Source organism: Fukomys damarensis, unplaced genomic scaffold (genome assembly GCF_012274545.1).
Source record: "Fukomys damarensis isolate Sample0158 unplaced genomic scaffold, DMR_v1.0_HiC HiC_scaffold_11, whole genome shotgun sequence".
In the NCBI taxonomy this organism is placed as follows: Eukaryota; Metazoa; Chordata; class Mammalia; order Rodentia; family Bathyergidae; genus Fukomys; species Fukomys damarensis.
The window spans coordinates 13263060-13280289 of NW_022900923.1; the positions used below are offsets into that span (position 1 = coordinate 13263060).

The 17230-nt window shown below is 32.6% G+C and overlaps 1 protein-coding gene across 21 annotated transcripts in view; it reads left to right on the forward strand.

Annotated features, from left to right (window-relative positions):
- Cdc42bpa (CDC42 binding protein kinase alpha) overlaps nucleotides 1-17230 on the forward strand; it is a 271103-nt gene that overhangs the window by 208925 nt on the left and 44948 nt on the right. For 5 of the 21 annotated variants that reach the window (XM_033762072.1, XM_033762059.1, XM_010642642.2 and 2 more), the window contains 4 exons: nucleotides 1483-1559; nucleotides 2479-2526; nucleotides 10485-10523; nucleotides 15778-15882. In XM_033762072.1, coding sequence (XP_033617963.1) covers nucleotides 1483-1559; nucleotides 2479-2526; nucleotides 10485-10523; nucleotides 15778-15882 — 269 coding nt within the window. The remainder of the gene's footprint in view (nucleotides 1-1482; nucleotides 1560-2478; nucleotides 2527-10484; nucleotides 10524-15777; nucleotides 15883-17230) is intronic. The other 16 variants (XM_033762067.1, XM_033762071.1, XM_010642649.2 and 13 more) reach the window with 9 other exon arrangements.

A 17230-nucleotide genomic window follows, 5' to 3' on the forward strand; every position in this document is an offset into this window, starting at 1 on the left:
ACACACACACACACACACACATATATAATTTTTGTAATTAGAAAAATTATTTTATAATGTACTTTGTGCCATAATATTGGCAAATGGTTATTATGTGAAGTAATCACTCCAGCAGTGGCAGCGTGTCTTAACATTTAGAACTTGGTAAGAATTCTTGAACATAACTTTATTAGCATAACTTGAACAACTGTTTATGTGCTTAGGATATACAAAATCTTGGAGCAGGTAGTTTCATTCTCAGGGTAGTTGAGAAAACAATGTATGAATCAACTAAAGATGAATCTAAATTCAGTATAAATAAGACAGTTCAATAATGAAGAATTATTTGTGTGTTTCATCATCTTTCCAGTTTTGAGCTTATGTTGCTTGCCCTATGAGATTTCACAGGATTTATTACTATTTTCTTGAAAACTTTTCTTTTGTAGTTTTCCTTTAATATGGAAGTTAACTCAGAATACTTGATAGCTCTGTTACATGAACTTCTTAAACTGTTTCCATGATTTGTGAGCCTTAAGATTGCTATTTTGGAAGTATTTTATATGCAGTTATTCAAAATTAATTTTCTTAACAAAGGCCATCATGGTAAAAATGAAGTAGTTAATCCTGGGCTTTATATTAGGCCAAGGAGCCTTGTTATCATTTCTCAGCCCTTCTACATACAGTAACATAAATCTGGGCTCTGCATCTGCTTATAAAATTGTGGAGGACAGACAGTAATCACATAAAGAAGGTAAAGATGTTTGAAATACATGATGTTCAGTAAAATTTTGTTGGTTGAATTTCTTAATAAGCAAAGTAAAGAGCATAAAAAGAGTGAATAGGAACTCAGATTAGAAACATAAACCATCATGCTAAGGTGAGAACCAAACTAGGTTTTAATTTTTGAAGAGTATAAGGGAGGTACAGTATTTAGAGAGGAGAAAAAAAATACTGTTTTTTTTCATAGCTAAGTGCATTTGTTTTGTCACTACGTTATTTTCTTATGAAAGATATATTCATATTTATTATGTAATTGAAGTATTTCAAAACAAACATGTTTGTGATAAGTTAAGCTTAGAAAAATAAGATATAAATAACCCCTTATTTTTTTTTAAGTTCTCTGAAGTCTGCTAAATATTATATTTTTTTATACTATATGAGATGGGAAAAAAGTTAATCACAAGTAATTCAAAATACAAGTATTTATGGAAATTGATATAACTTAAGTATTGAGCGATAGTTTAGGAAACACTAATGTTTGACTTTTTAAATATGTAGAGTTGATAATATTGATAAGCTTTAAAATACAGTGGTTTGTAGGTCTGGGGATTTAGCTCAGTGGTTCTGCTGCCCTCGCAAGCGCAGGGACCTGAGTTGGATCTCCAGTACCAAAAAATAAAGCAGTGGTTTGTGAACACCTTCAATATATTGAGATAGGAAAGGTTGTCCATAAAACTAAATTTTAATTGTTCTAGTTTAAAAATAGTTGCCGCTGTCTTCTAGGTATAGAGCACCAAGACTCACAGCATTCTTTCTTGGCATTTTTGAATACGCCTACCGATGCTCTGGATCAATTTGAAGTAAGTATTACACTTTTCAAATATCCTCTATGGTCAATTTGAAGTTCTTTTTGTGATTTAAACTTCACTTGGAATAAGCCTGTTTTATTGCACCTCACATAAGAGAACCTGGAATCTTATATATGCAAAAACATAGTAGAGAAGGTATATGTTCTGCATTCTTATGCAAAGTACAGTCACACATGTATTTAACAAACATCTAAGAAATGTCTAAACATAAAATTCATTGTTAGATTTGAAAGTACTTTCAGCTCCCTTAAGAAAGAATAAAAGCAGAACAAATTATAACTTTGGGAATAATTTTGACGCTTTTTTTTTTTTCCTCCAAAGCATAGAGCTACAATAAAAAAAAAAGTTAGGGCCAGGGCTTTATCTCAGTGGTGCCGCTGTAAGTGCTTACATTTAATTTGATTATTAGTGATTTGTCATGAGCTTCATTTGTTTTGGGCATCATATATGAATTATATTTCATTCCCTTAGGAAAGGGAAAAGAATGGCTTTTAAAATATAGTTTATTTGGGTTTTTTTGTTTGTTTGTTTGTTTTTTTGAGACAGGGTCTCACTATGTAGTTGAGATTGACCTGGAAGTCACTATGTAGTCCAGGCTGGTCTCGAACTCATAGTGATCCTCGTGCCTCAGCCTCCCGAGTGCTGGGATTACAGGCGTGCGCCACCATGCCCGGCCCTAAAATGTAGTTAATGAATCTCTAAGCTTCTTGGAAACAGTGACAGTGACTGCTTTCTCATTTATTTATTTATTTATTTATTTATTTATTTATTTATTTATTTATTTATTTATTTATTTGAATTAGTGTCATTTGCCTTTCAAATGTTTCATAAAATTTTGATTTATCATTTGTTCTTATTGAATTGCTTCATCCATATTTTCTATTTTTTTATTGCTGTATTCGTTAAATAGGATTCCTTTTCTTCTTCCTCATCCTCACTGATTGATTTTTTGGATGACGTAAGTCTTTGCTTTTCAAACCAATGCATCCTTCTGTAAAAGAGATTAGTGAATTGATTTGAAGAATTTCCTTAGTAATGCAGTCAGTTTTTGAAATATCACTCATAGAAATTTATCTTGGGCCAACAATATGCTTCCTCATTATCGTAAATATAATGGTTTATGACTTTTAAATATAATAAAGTAAAAAAATAAACTTTGAGAAATGCTTTGGCTATCAGAGAATCTCTGTATTCCTATTCTTTGCAAGAATTCCAGAGACGAGTGCCTAGTCACTATGTATACAAACAATTGCTCATTTTTATCTTTCATGATGATTTCTATTTTACTTTCCCTTTTTCTTTTCAGTATTTTACTTTTCTAGGTTGGATAAAAATAAACCTCTGGTGGTATAATCAGAAAGTAACATTTTAAAAATTAAATCTTCCAATAGAATTTATCATAACATAAGAGTACCAATCGATTTCCAGTGCTAACACAATTTCTCTTCTGCTGTGGAAAGTGATTTTAGTTAGAATATGCACCATTTGCCTATAAATTGACTGCATTATCATTTTCTATCCTTAATTCTATAGATTTAATAATTGAAACTTCTATTAAGTGTGTATAGTATCGCTATAGTATTGCCTGTTATACCTTTTATGTATTCCACATTTGGTGGCACAATGATCCTTGTTGTATAACATTTTGTTATTCTGTGGAACATTCAGACTTTCCAGAAATGAGGAAATAAAATGAATTCAAATGCAAATCTTTTACTTAGAACTGTTTTCAAACTGAAGAAGTATTCTTTAAATGTTTTATTTGTTGTGTTTTGTTAAATAAAATATAACATTCAGAAGAAAATTTAGCATTATTTTCCACTAAAGGAACTTCTTGTTCTGAATTTTTTCAAATTAATGAACTAATGTGATTTTCATAGTTTTGAAATATTTATAACAAGCAATACATATTTCCATTGTACATGGAAACTTTTGTTATTTGTGAGACAAAGAATTACTCTAATTCTATAATGTAATCAAATAATTGTGCAGATAAATGCTAGTGCATTTTATAATCTTCTGTTTAGTATATTGAAATACACAATATGTTATTTCTATACAGATATCATTCACCTTAGAATGAGAAGTGATTTTGAGTAATGTATTTCATTCTTTTCCCTAGAAAGCCATTTTTACTTTTTTTCTAACAAATTCTTGCCTTTGACATCTCCTTGCCTGTAAAAAAAATCTCTGATGGTAAAACAGAAGTATTATGCATTTTGGCAAATAAACAAGCTCTTCTTCACAGAAGATCCTTTAGGAATGCACACCTCTGCCCGGGCACTGGCTTATTTTCATTCTCTTGCACACATTGCCACTATCACCCTCCAGATGTAATGGGTGCCCGAGTCACAGCTATTTTCCTGCTGTAACTTTTTCTCAAGGAGTATCCTTTCTTATCTTTCACTCACTGTTACACAGTACAAACTATTCAAAAATACATTAAATTCTGTAATAGTGCAAAGGAATGCCTAATATAAAGTAAAAAGGAATTGAAGCTGCCCAATCTTTGATTCTTACTCTAGGTCATAAAAGGATTTTAAATATACATTTTCCTATTTTATTGGTAAAACACATATCCCAGTTCTAATTTCACTTTCTAGGTATATAGTTTGGACAAAGTCAATTAACCTTTCCATGCCACAGTTTCTTCATCTGGCAATAAAAATAGTAATAGTGGTCTGGGGATTTAACTCAGCGGTTCGGTGGCCTGCCTTGCAAGCACAAGGACGCAAGTTCTATCCCCGGTACCAAAAAAATAAATAAAACTTAAAGTAAAATAAAAATAAAAATAGTAATAGTATTTAATGTCATGAATTGATTTAAAGATTTAAGGAAACTATGTAGTATCTTTACTAATATTGGTATTTTTTCTTCACTTTTAATAGGCTGATTTCTCAACCTTCCTCAGTTCTCTTTAGTTTCCTTTTTTGTTAATTCTCTTTCACTTAGCTGATTTCTTAGGTCTTCATCAGCCTACTACCACACTAAGAATCACATTTCCTTTTGAATTTTCAAAACCAATTCTATTGGGAATGAATTTTATCAGAATAAAAGTCAACAGTAAGCTCTCATTTAAAATTTTTTTCTTTTCTATTTTTATTTTCTTAATTTATATTTTATGGCACAAACTTCTTGCTTTTGTTTCTTTTTTATAGCTATAACAAATCTTCCCAGAGTTACCCATTTATTTACTTTATCCTCAAAGTCCGAGTGCAATGATGTTTTGAACAGTAATACTCAATCTTTGTCATGCTTGCTTTCAGCATCCAAGATATTTAGTATAAAAAGTCCTGTAGCTCTCTCTTAGGCATTTGAATTCTTAAAGGACAAATCAAATCTTGATTGTTCTTTCTGCCAGATCTGCTATTTGGTTATATTGTTGTACATAATGCTGATAATATGTAACTTCCCCCTAGTAAATAGGTTACAATATTTAATCCATAACACCATCTTTCTGTTCATTCTTTTCTGTTTTCTCTCTCATTGCTATAAAAAAGATAATGCTGATGACCTAAAATCTGAATTTCAGCTGTAACTTGTAGACATAGGAGAGAGTAAGGTTCGTATTAAGCAAAATTCTAGAAATCAACTTTCCTTTGGTGTCTACACATCACCTTTCTCTGTACCCAAGAGTTCATTGTCCTCATGCTGCCCTTTTGAGTTTTCAGTTTTACCACTGGTAAATATCCTCCAAAATTACCTTCTGTTTTTTTCCTTCTGTCTTTATCCTCATATCAGGCTAGTTAAAACTGTGATTTCTTCCCTTAATTTTCTCAGCATGTTTTACCTGCTAACTCAAAATTCAAATGAATATTGGAATTTTTGGCTATATTGGAGGGTGTTCAGAGCAACATGCTTTCCTTTTAAGTCACACTGTGTAAAAGTGGCCTTGACAGAAGGGAAGGGGTATATGTAATACCTATCACTTCCTTCCCCCTGAGAAAATGAGAACAACCAGACAAAGCAGAATGTGATCTCAGCACTTGGCTTCTGTACTTCCGGAGGCTGTAGATATTTGGACTTTCCTACATGTAGAGTAGTAAAATTTTTTTTAATTTGTTTGTTTTTGTACTAGAATTAAACTTGTGGCCTTTGCACTAAACTGTTTCTCCAGTTATTTTCTTACTTTTAATTTTGAGAAGGGGCTGTGCTTGGTCACTGAATTGCCAAAGTGAGGCTCAAATTTTAGTCCTCCTGCCTAAGCCTTCTATAGTGCTGGGACTACAGGTGTGCACCACCACATCCAGCTAGTCTTAGGCTTTTAATGGAAAGAAGAACCTGAGGAGATATTTAGTGTAGGTTTTTACCATTATTATTTATAACTTCCCTTTAGTAAGAGCAGTCATAAGAATGACATTTTAGGTTCTTAGTCTTTGGAGGAGAAAGGAAGGGGAAATAAAGGGCTATTCAAGGCATTTGTTTGGATTCAGAAGGGAGGTTTGGGTTAATTTTTTAAAAAATCAAGATCACTTTGATGAGTTGTCTCTTGGCATTCCTGTATTAAGAAAGCAGTAGAAGTGATTCCAAGAGCCTTTCTGCTTTGTAAATTCACGTCTCTTCTACCCTCATCTTTTTCCTCAGTTGTTTATGCCCAATTCTAGATTGCTTGTGCTTCATCCATATTAGGCCCAGTCTCATTCTTCTAATAACCAATGGGGTGAGAACACATGGAACCTGGTGGTGTGGATTTTCGTATTTCTCTCTCCTGTCCTTTCCCTTCATCTCAGTAGTTATAGATTCAGGGGTCATCAGACTAAGTTTACAACAGCTTCCTACTCTATTCAGTTCATTTTCTTCTTTCAGCTAAACCAAAGTAACACTTGGATTGACTGTATTAAAGGTAATGCTAATTATAGTCATATACATGACCTGTGTGTGCTTTATATTTGATAAACATATTGTCACATATATTTGCTAGGTAAGTTTTGATTTCTATTAAATTACAAGTCTACATTCTATCAATTTGGTTGATAGAGTTTTCCACAAAAATGGATATTACCTGGTTTGTTGGCAGATAGAAATGTACTCTGACTTGCTTTTTGAAAGTTTTCTTACTGTAGTAGTATACCCAGCAAAGAATAAATCAAGGAATTAAAACTGGTTTGTAAAGGTGAGACATGGAAGAAAGATTATCTTGGTCTACCTCATGTTGCTGTCCTTTCTCATTTGCAAGCATATAAGACAACTGAGCAGGCAGAGTTCTCAGCTTGGTTTTGTTTTCATATGTAATCTTACTAAGATGTCCTAGAATATTTAATCTCAGTCATGGCTCCTCCCTTCCTTTCTTCTTTCATTTCTTGATTTTACCATTGCTGTTTCCTACCCTCTTTTACATTCTCTTATAACGAAGCATGATGACCTGAGACTTAAGAGCAGAGTTCTAGCTGTTTCTGGAAAGGGTAATAATCATGAGAATCAGTAGACTATTGTAAAACTTTTATTGTAAAGATTTCTTTACTCCTATGACCAAATTTAGGACTAGCTCCTTCTGATAAATTATGGCATTCCTGAAATGTCCTTCTTTGCTTCTTGTTTTTAAGTTTTCCATCCAAAAACAAAATAAAAAAATGGAATAGAATAAAACTTCCATCCACATAATTCAGCACAACCCAACTTGAAGATCTCATTTTTCAGAAAATTATTACATAGAGTCCTTCCCCAATTAAGGCAAAACAGACTGAGTATCCCTTAATTAAAATACTTTGAACCAAAGTATTTGATGTTGGTGTTTTCTAGATTTGGGAATATTTGTTCAACCCAAAATCTTCTGATGCCTAAAAACTTTCAGCTGTCAGATTTCAGGTTTTCACATTAAGGAAAACATAAGGTTTTCACAACCTGTATATTATATTGTATATCCTTGTATATATTTTTATTATGTACCTTATATGATATAATATATTCAGGTTATATAGAGGGAAAAAAGTATATGTACATTACCATCTCTTCCTTATTTGGTATTTTATTAAAACTGCCAGAATTTATTAACTGAACCTTAAAAACTCTTAAACAAATTGTGTACCCTTAAGATTCATTATTTGTTGATTTATGTTCTCTTGCTTATCTTTTAAAGTTTTGGTGGCGGTTCATAGATGTAAAACACATGTTTAAGGTGGTACATGAGTCAACATTAAGACAAGGTACTGGTCAGCAGTATTTTCCATGAATACAATTTTATTATTTATAAAAACTATAGCTTATGGATATGTTTGGAGGTAGTGGCAAATGTTTTTCTCTAAGCATATTTCAGGAAAAAAGTATAATTAAGCCTTTTCTGTTGAGCACATTGGTAGAAAATGTTGCTGTGTTGGTAGGGTGATTTAATGTTTTTATTAGCTTTAGGTCATGTCAGCTAGAAAATGTGTTGTACTTCCTATGCAAAGATAATTTTGAGAGACATTTGGACTATTTTCAGTATAGTGATACTGTATTTATTTTGAGATATTCGTGATCTTTTTCATATTTTATCACACTCCAGACTAGTCAAGAAGTAGATATAATAAAAAACTAAAGATTGCTCTATATTGAACTTTTGGCACTTTTTACATGTGTAGACTATACCCACTGGTGGCTACAAAGATAAGTTAGGTACAGAACTAGACCTCAAAGTGTTTGTTGGTTAAAAGAGATAGGACATAGCTGGGAACTATGTAATGTAGAAAGCAATAAATGGTATTTGAAACACCTAGGGTAACTGTTATGGAAGTTCAGAACAATTTCTTCATTACTGAAAATTTTTAAATTGGCAGGCTGTCTTCCAAATATAATAGGGCATTTCTACCCTAAAGAATCTGACAACCTGGTGGAAAACATGCATATATAAACAGACTATTATCACACCGTGCAGGGAATAACAATAGTAATAGATATGAGAGGACAAAGGAGAAATATCTCTAGCTGGACCAGAAGGATCCAGAAAAACTTTCCAAAAGAAGTAATGCCTGAGTTGAATCTTCACAGATCAGGATTGTAGGCAGGCAGAGTATGGGAGGAAGGCTGAAAGGAAGGACAGAAGGAGGTTTTCAGTTTGCTGAAAGCAAAACGGATGATGTTCAAGAATTGATGAGAAACAAGTTTGAAGATGTAAGCAGGGACCAAAATCAATTGAGCTTATACTCTGTATTATGAAATTTAGATTTGATCTACCCCTGTGTAATAATCACTAAAGGATTTAACAGAGGAAAAGGGTGAAGTGACAGTTTCATTTTGAGCAAGTTAAGTTGAAAATAGTAACATCCATGTGGAAATGTCCAGCAGACAGATATGTGAGGGAAAAGCTTAAAGAAGAACACTGAACTGGTGGTGGAGATGAATGATCAGCATAATTGAGAGTGGATGCCATGTGCTCAAGAGAAGATAGTAGCATGAGAAGAACAGTGAGCCCAGAAGAGACATTTGACGTCCTCAGCATGGAAGAGGGAGGATGACAGGACTCCACAGAAGAGGAGGAGGAGCAAATGATTGGGAAAAGCATGCTGTCACAGCACTAAGGGAGGGATTTGAAGAGGAGACTGTTCAGAACCAGAGGTGGCTTGTCAGATCATTGGGCACAGGGTCGCAGCATCCTCACCTTAGACTGATCAAAGCAGGGAAAAGCCAGATTGGAATTGAAAAGTAAATTGGAAGGTTAGAACGTGAAGGTAGTGATTGCCTACTGTTCTAAGGAAAGTTTGAATCTGACTGAGAAGGTTTGAATTCTAGTTCCACCATTTACCAGTTTTAAAACCTTGGTCAAGTTCATCTGTTTTCTTTATCTTTAACATAAGATTCATAATACCTACTTTATTAGGGTTTCTATGAGAATTAAGAGAGTTTATATGTGGAAGCCAGTTTTGGAAAGTACCTTTATATATTCTACATGTGACAAATATTAACTATTATGATTATTAAGGAAAGAGATTGATAGTTACAGGAAGGATTGGGAACTGATTTGTGGTTTTTTTTAGGGGGGTGGTTTGGTTTTGTGGATGAGAGGGTAAGAGAGGTATTCTGCCTTCCTATTAATAACTGCGGGTAGGGCTGGGGATTTAGCTTAATGGTACCACCCCTACCTCACAAGCACAAGGTCCTGAGTTCGATCCCTGGTACTGGAAATAAAGAAACAAACAGAGGGTAAGTAACCCAGTTTGATCCTGAGAGTTTACCCTCTATAACTGACCAGACCAAGAAACAAAAACTTGTTTAGAAATATATAGGTCTTTTAATCTTGGTTTATAATTAGCTCTTTGGGACACAGGAGCCATTCAACTTTCTTATAGGAAAAAAAAGTTCCTATTTACCCATCTGCTAGGAATTGTACCTCAGGCCTCACAAATGATGTTATGTGAGCTCTCTACTGCTGAGTTATACCCGCAACGCTTGCTTACTTAATCTTCAATATCTGAAAGTGAAGGTCACTCTTGAGTAAACCTAAAGTCTAGTGAGGATGGATAGTATTGCTGAAATAACTGTTATGATCTGTTAGCAATACTAATGAGTTCCTAATTTAGCTGTTAAAATTTAAAAACCATATTTGAAAAGAAGAATTTGGAAGGTAAATGTATAAAACGAGGCTAGTTAATAAAATGCTTACTAGCGCCAAAAATTATTTATATTCTTTTTTGTTGTCAAATGTTTTAGTTTACTGCTGCCAACATTTCTGGAAAAGAAATTGTCTCTCATTTGATGTGTTATTTTGTGGGTCACTGCATGGGCCCGTGACAACTTGATCATCAACTTTAGACCAGGCCTAAGCAAGTGTTTCTTAACTGTCTTATCCTCTAGTTTTTCCTGAAAATATGTGTACTGTCAATCTATCCAAAGAAAGTGGCTTCATATGTGTGTTTATAGACTTATGTGCTGATATTATAGGCACGGCAAGTCTTCTCTGTGTAAATCTTTGTAACATGTAGTGTTCTCCTTTCTCCGTTGAAGCGCTCTCCATCCTGTACTCCAGCTAGCAAAGGCAGACGTGTAAGAGACTATTGCACTGTGTGTACTCATCCCAACGCCCTCTGCCTCTTAGCCTTTGCTTGTGGTTGCAGAACATGTGAACATTTGTGTGATGTATTATTATCCTGGCTGCATGCTTTGTGCTGCTGCTTCTGCTGTTGCTAATCTGCTTTCCTGTATGTTTTGCCTTTTTATGATTTTGTTTTGTTTTGGCTTTGGCCGTAAAGCTTTAGGAATGATCATATAAATTACTGAAACCAAACTACTAAAATAATAAGACATTTTTTTGTTTTGATTGGGGACAAAAATGATCCTAAAGGATGCTGTCTAAACTAATTAAATACAAAGTAGATGAGTTTCTAAATAAGAATATAATATAAGCAAATACATAGATTTTGATACACTATTTTAGAAAGAAAACATGATAATTTGTATTGCACAAAATTCAGAAAAGATTTGGGACAAATTATAGACCTTATTGACTATGGTTTTATGTAAATAAGTTTTCAAGAACTCTTCCTTTGTTTTTTTTTCTTTGTTTTAAATATGGTTCAAAGGAATCCTAAATATCTTGTAGACTTGGGAAAATCATGTTAACAATAAATTTTATTTATTCTAAAGTAATTTCAAGATTTAAAAAATACCCATAACATTCTTCCTATACGTATTATTAACAAATTATAAAGTACTTCCTACTAATGCTAGCTCCTTGTTTCTCATTCTGAAATGGTTTAGCCACTACCCCATCCTACAAGATTTTCATTGGCCAGAGTGAGGGATCTCTATGTGGAAATATCTCAAACATTTCTACATCGGCCTCTATCCTGGCAGCAGCTACACCCTTATACATACTGTACTCCCCAGCAAAGAAGCAATAGGCTTACTGGTACTCAGATTTTCATGTAGTACAAAAAAAAAGCAGTAACTTTAAAAAAAGAAAGTCAGTGTGATAGATAAAAGTTTTTACCTTTTACCTATCAGTTTCATGATAACAGATTGACTAAGACCTTAAATCCAGTGTTCTTGGGTCTGAAAAGCTCTAGACCAAGTAATGACCTGGTTTGTGGAAGGTGTGGGAGGCAGTAGGGTGGCTCATTGATTCCTGTGCATTTTCCAATGTGATGGAGGATTGGTTGTCAAATAAATGTACATACTACTCACATCACATACATTTTCAGAGTAGTGTTTAATAATAAACAATTCAGCTATCACTGTTATGTCCAGGAAAATTATGAGATCAGTTGATATTATTGAGATCTATGATTGCTGATTCACCTGATTTCTTATTTTTTATTTGTAGAGTTAAAACTATTAAATACTTGGATTTATCAAATTTAAGTATATGTTAACTATTTCATATACCCTCTAGAGGGGAAGACCAAAATATTATATGCCCAATTGTATTAGATTCACATCATCAGCCTACAAATTGAGTTAATTTATAATTGCTTGTTTTTGAAGAGACTGTCATTCAGAAAGGTTTGGTTTTCTGCTTAATTTTATTATGGATTATTTACATATTGCATGCCATGTGGACTTTGAGTATTGGCCACCTACAGCATATCTATGAATCATGAAAAAAGGAAAACTGTTTGGGGAAAATGACTGTTACAAGATCCCTACTTTTAATTGTCTTTCATCTGTCGAATCTGAAAAAGCAAAAATTAATCAAAACCTGTGTACACAAAGTTACATATGATTCTTTTTTCATGCAAAGTTGGTAGATTTGATTATCTGCTTTCTTAGATTCTTTCAGTTTTTCCTGAGCTAAGTATCTGATAAATAAAAGGTAAACCAATAAAAAGTAGTAATTTGTGTGAAGAAGATAGTTGAAGAATTATGAATTATTCAGTAGTTAAATAGAAATATCTTAGTGGCATAGTGAGGAGCATTAGTAGTCCCTGAGACATAAGTATATTACTTCAGTAGGATACAAATACTTACTATTCTTAACAGTGGCCTTGAATCTAAAAGTGGCATGTGACTTCGTGTTATATACTATGTTTTTAGATAAATAAATATGCAGTACATATATAAAGTTCATTTCTTTCACTGTGAAATGTCATAGAAATCATCAGGTATCATTGAATAATGTTTGCCATCTCCTTATTTTAATGTGCTATTTCACCTCATTTATAGTTTGAATACCTATGTTCTTTTCAAGTGGTGTTAAGCATAGTATAAAAAAGATTTACCAGGAATAGTATTTTAAATGTCCAAATACAGATGGATAGAGTTCTTTAGTGCTTCCATTAATAGTGAAAAATACTGAGTGTCTCATTTTAGATTGTTCCTTTAGAGTTTGGAGCAGAGATTATAAAAAGCCAATGTGTGGTTTAACCTTCTGTTGTATTTTCTTATAACAGTTAATAATTTGCTAGAGTAGATTTTCAGATCTGTCTATCTATACTGAAGTAATGAGAAATTTCCTTATAGAGAATCAAGTTACATTATTTTGTTACACTTATTAGTCATAATTTTCAGTAATTTGTGGTTATTTTAGGATAACATATTTAGTATTTTCCAAATACAGTATACTGTATTAGAAATACTGTTTTTGTCATAAATTCAACTAACAGAAATGATTATTTCACTAAATGTTCTAAAGTTAAGTGTTGTCAATACTAAATTATTAATTTGTTATTTGCTTCCAAAATACATCTAACTAAATAACAGAAAAAAATGATAAAATTTTTTCTGAACTTAGTTTTTATACAATATTTACCAATACAAATAACACACTAGATTTAAGCTGTTTTTTTTTAACTACATTGACCATTTGTAATCCATATCAAGTTTTGAGATCTTTTATTTTAAAACCAAGTTTCTTCTTAGAGTAACTATTTGTACAAATCTGTGTTAATTGGGGTATAGGCAAGGCTTCTTTATACATATTCAAGATAAATAGGTTTAGTTCTTTTTATAATTTGGGGAATTCCTAATGAGTATGTCACCTAAAAATCAGACAATTGGGTAAGGGGAAAAAATGATAACCAAGACCTATCATGTAAAGGTACAAGATCCCGATGATGAATGTAACTGTACTGTATACCTAAAATGTACCAATAAACTCAATGAGAAAAGAAAAATCAATTGCATGATCACAGCCAGAAAAAAAAAATTTTTGTTTTACTATACTGCAGTAAGTCCCCGACTTACAGTTACATTCTAGGAGAATTGTTCCTAAGTCGGATTCATCCCTAAGCCAACAAAATGAGTCTTACACAGTACCCCTGTGAAAGTTCACAACTCAAATGTTCATAAGTTGCGGACTTAGTGTATTCCAGAAATATATTGTGCAGATCTTTTACAATAAAAATCCTGAATAGATTTAAGGGATGACAACATTATGCATTGTAGACAATATCAAATATTCAGCTTTTCTACTTTTTTTTGTATAGTAGAACATTCAGTAAAAAATCACACTAGATACAGTGGATGTCTCCAGTGCCTGTTCATCAGAAATACTTATGCTAACTTAGGCAAAAAGCAGTTGTTTTGTCATGGAAAAAGGGGCCTATGTTACTTTTTCTCAGCAGATTGTAGCTTACAAATATTGAATGAATTGGTTATTCTGTTAAATTTGTTTCCAAAATTTTCTTTGGACACTATAAAAATATATTGTCCAGTAAATATTAGCTGTTTATTGTTTTTTACTGTTCTCCCTTTTTATCATTATTTTTGCAATCATAAATCCCATTATTAAATTAACATTCCCTTTTAATATATAGTAAATGTTGCTGCATTATTCATTTAATTGCTTATACTTGCTGCTATATTTTTCATGCATAATGGATTTTTTTACCTTCCATGGTTTAAATATAATGATTATATGGTTTTAAGGTTTTAAAACATTGTATAAAAATAACATGTTATTAATTAGTTACTGTAGTGCCATACTATAATTCATTATGAATTATTAAAATTGATTTCAGACTTTAAAAAATTTTAGCATATAATAATTGAGTATTCTTGAGGTTTAATTGACTTAATTGCTTCTTAATGATTAGAATAAGCCATTAATTACAGATGCAGGGTATGCATTTATAGCTAAAAATTACTAACATCTTGAATAGCACATTTGTGTTTGTGATAATTAAAACTGGTGACTATGTAAAACTTTTTTATTATTTGTATAGTTAAATCATAGTTGAGATAATATTTATACAGGCAGTATCCAGAAAGAAAATAAAATATTAAAATTTATTAATAGCATTAGCTGTCTACTTCTAGTAGAATCTTTTTAGAAGATTTAGAAATTTTTTTGTTTGATATTCAAACTTTTTTTGCCATAAGTTTAATCATCTTTATCAAGTGTTTTTTATCTTTATAAGGAACACACTTTTAAAAGTAAAGTGATAATTTTTTAATTACATATGCATGGTGGGTTTTTAAAAAATCATCATTGTAAGTGGCATAGTTCAATTTTTAATATGCTAAATTAATGTCATCTTTAAAATATTCTAATATATTTACTTTTAATTTTTTTAAATTAACTTGATTTTGTTTAACCTGAAATTGATTTTTACATTAAAAACATACAGCTATAAAATTTTTCATTTTATTAGAATTAGTATTGGTTTATAATTTTATTTTAAATATTTTCTTCTTCTGAATATAACCAGCTTTTCCTCATCCAGCTAAGAAAATTACTCCTTTGTATTGTTTTCTTTTTTATTGAAGAGAAATATCTAGTTAGAAGGGAAAGATTTAACAATTGTCAGCAGTTCTTTAGAAGAAGTGTGTTAAAAGCCTTAACAGTCAGTGATTTGTATGATTACAGATTAAATGGATAGTGGATTTTTCTTTCTCCAGCATCCCACTTTGGTGATGTCACATTTTCAGAGGGTCTTAAAACATGCTGATAAATGCTTTAATTGCCCACTTTGGATTAGGTGCAGAGCTGAGGGTTGCTGATGTGGTGTTACAGACATCTGTTAGATCACCTACAGACAAAATGACTGAAAGCAGCATATGCTAATTTCAGTACAAGACATTATAAACTGGTATGCTCAACTTCTGTCCACACATAATCACGTGGTACAAGGAGAAAGCCTGCTGTCAGGCTTCAGCAAGTTCTTGCCTTTATCAAGTTGTGTACATTAAAGCTAGTGTTTTTGGATCACACATCCCTAATGTGAATATTCAAACTCGTTTGTTATTCTTGTTTCTCAAGAAATGTTGTCATGATTGTGCCTTACAGACTTTTTGTAAAAGCTGCACATTGTTTAAAAGTGATTTCTTGGGTTTTTTTCTTCCTGACTTATTTTCCTAGACTGATCCTGTTGGGAACACTTATGTTTGGAACACGAGCATCAAGTTTTACAGCCAGTCAAGGTCCACATCTCCTTCCACTTCTAGTGAAGCTGAGCCAGTTAAGGTGCCTCATTGGAGCAGCCTTGCTCCCCAACTTTACACTTGTGTCAGGAAAGAGGGAATTGAAAAAAAAAGTGAATTCTGTCTCATCAAATACATTGTGTCATAAGTTACAGTTTATTGGAGATCATTACATTTAACTGATAATGTATACAGAAATGCTAAATAAAGTAAAATTTGTCTTCAAATATTCACCTGAAATAGGCAAAATTTTATTAACTATATAGTCTTTTTACTTAGAGAAATATATAGAACAGAGGATAGATTTTTGTAAATATTGGAATTATAAACTCTATAGGCATATGGCCATGCGATGCCATTCTCATATTAATTCTAATTTAATAAGCCATGATATAACTTATCTGCTGTGCCATAAGCACAACTTAAAATTAAAACTGCCACTATTGGCCGCTTAATAGTTTATTCTTTCTGCTGAATCAGCCATAGACACTCACTCAACTAAATCAGCCCTTTTAATACTTCCGCAAAAAACGGTTGTGTTTACATTTCATGTTAGACGATATGATGTCTTTTAATGGCCACTTGGCCAGTTACAGCAGCCAAACCATTTCCTACACAAGTCAGAAGAGCATGCCCTGCTTCAGTTCATCTGTCCTGCCTCACAGCGAATCCTGACTCTTCATGGAGCATCACAGTCAGGCACACCTCCTCCTCAGCGTCCCTGCTGTAATCCCCAGAGCTGGGTCTGACTTCTCACTGAAGTCAACACCCAGTCTGAGGAGCTGTCTGCAGTTAAGTGTGAGCTATAGCTCTGACTTGTGTCCCTGTGACAGAGCCCTCAGATTGGTTAAATTGATTGAGACCCTTTGATTTTCTAGTCACAATTGTTTTAATAATTGGAGTTAATTTAGTTTTACTTCAATGATTAAATATTTCAGGCACATGCAGAATAATATAATAAACACCCTTGTAACTGCCACCCACAAATTTAGCAGATAAGAACATTTTGTCCTGTTTTTCCACAGAAAAAATATTCCAGGAACAGTTCAAACATCCTCCCCCATACCATTCCCCTCTCTTTTTCCCCCAGACATACCTAAATATATCTGGTGTGCATTCTGCCCTCCTTGGTTTTACATGTTTATTTGTGTTCATAATTAATATGTGGTGTTTGTCACATACTTAAAATTTACACAAATGTCACCTGTATCCTTCTGCAACTTCTTTTCATTTTAAGTGTGCTTTTGAGATTTATTTATTTAGACACATGTCCACTTAGTTCATTTATTATAACTGCTACATTATGTTTCATTGTATGAATATGCCAGAACAATTTATCCATTCTTCTTTTGTTGGATATTTAGGTAGATTCCAGTTTTTTAATTACTACA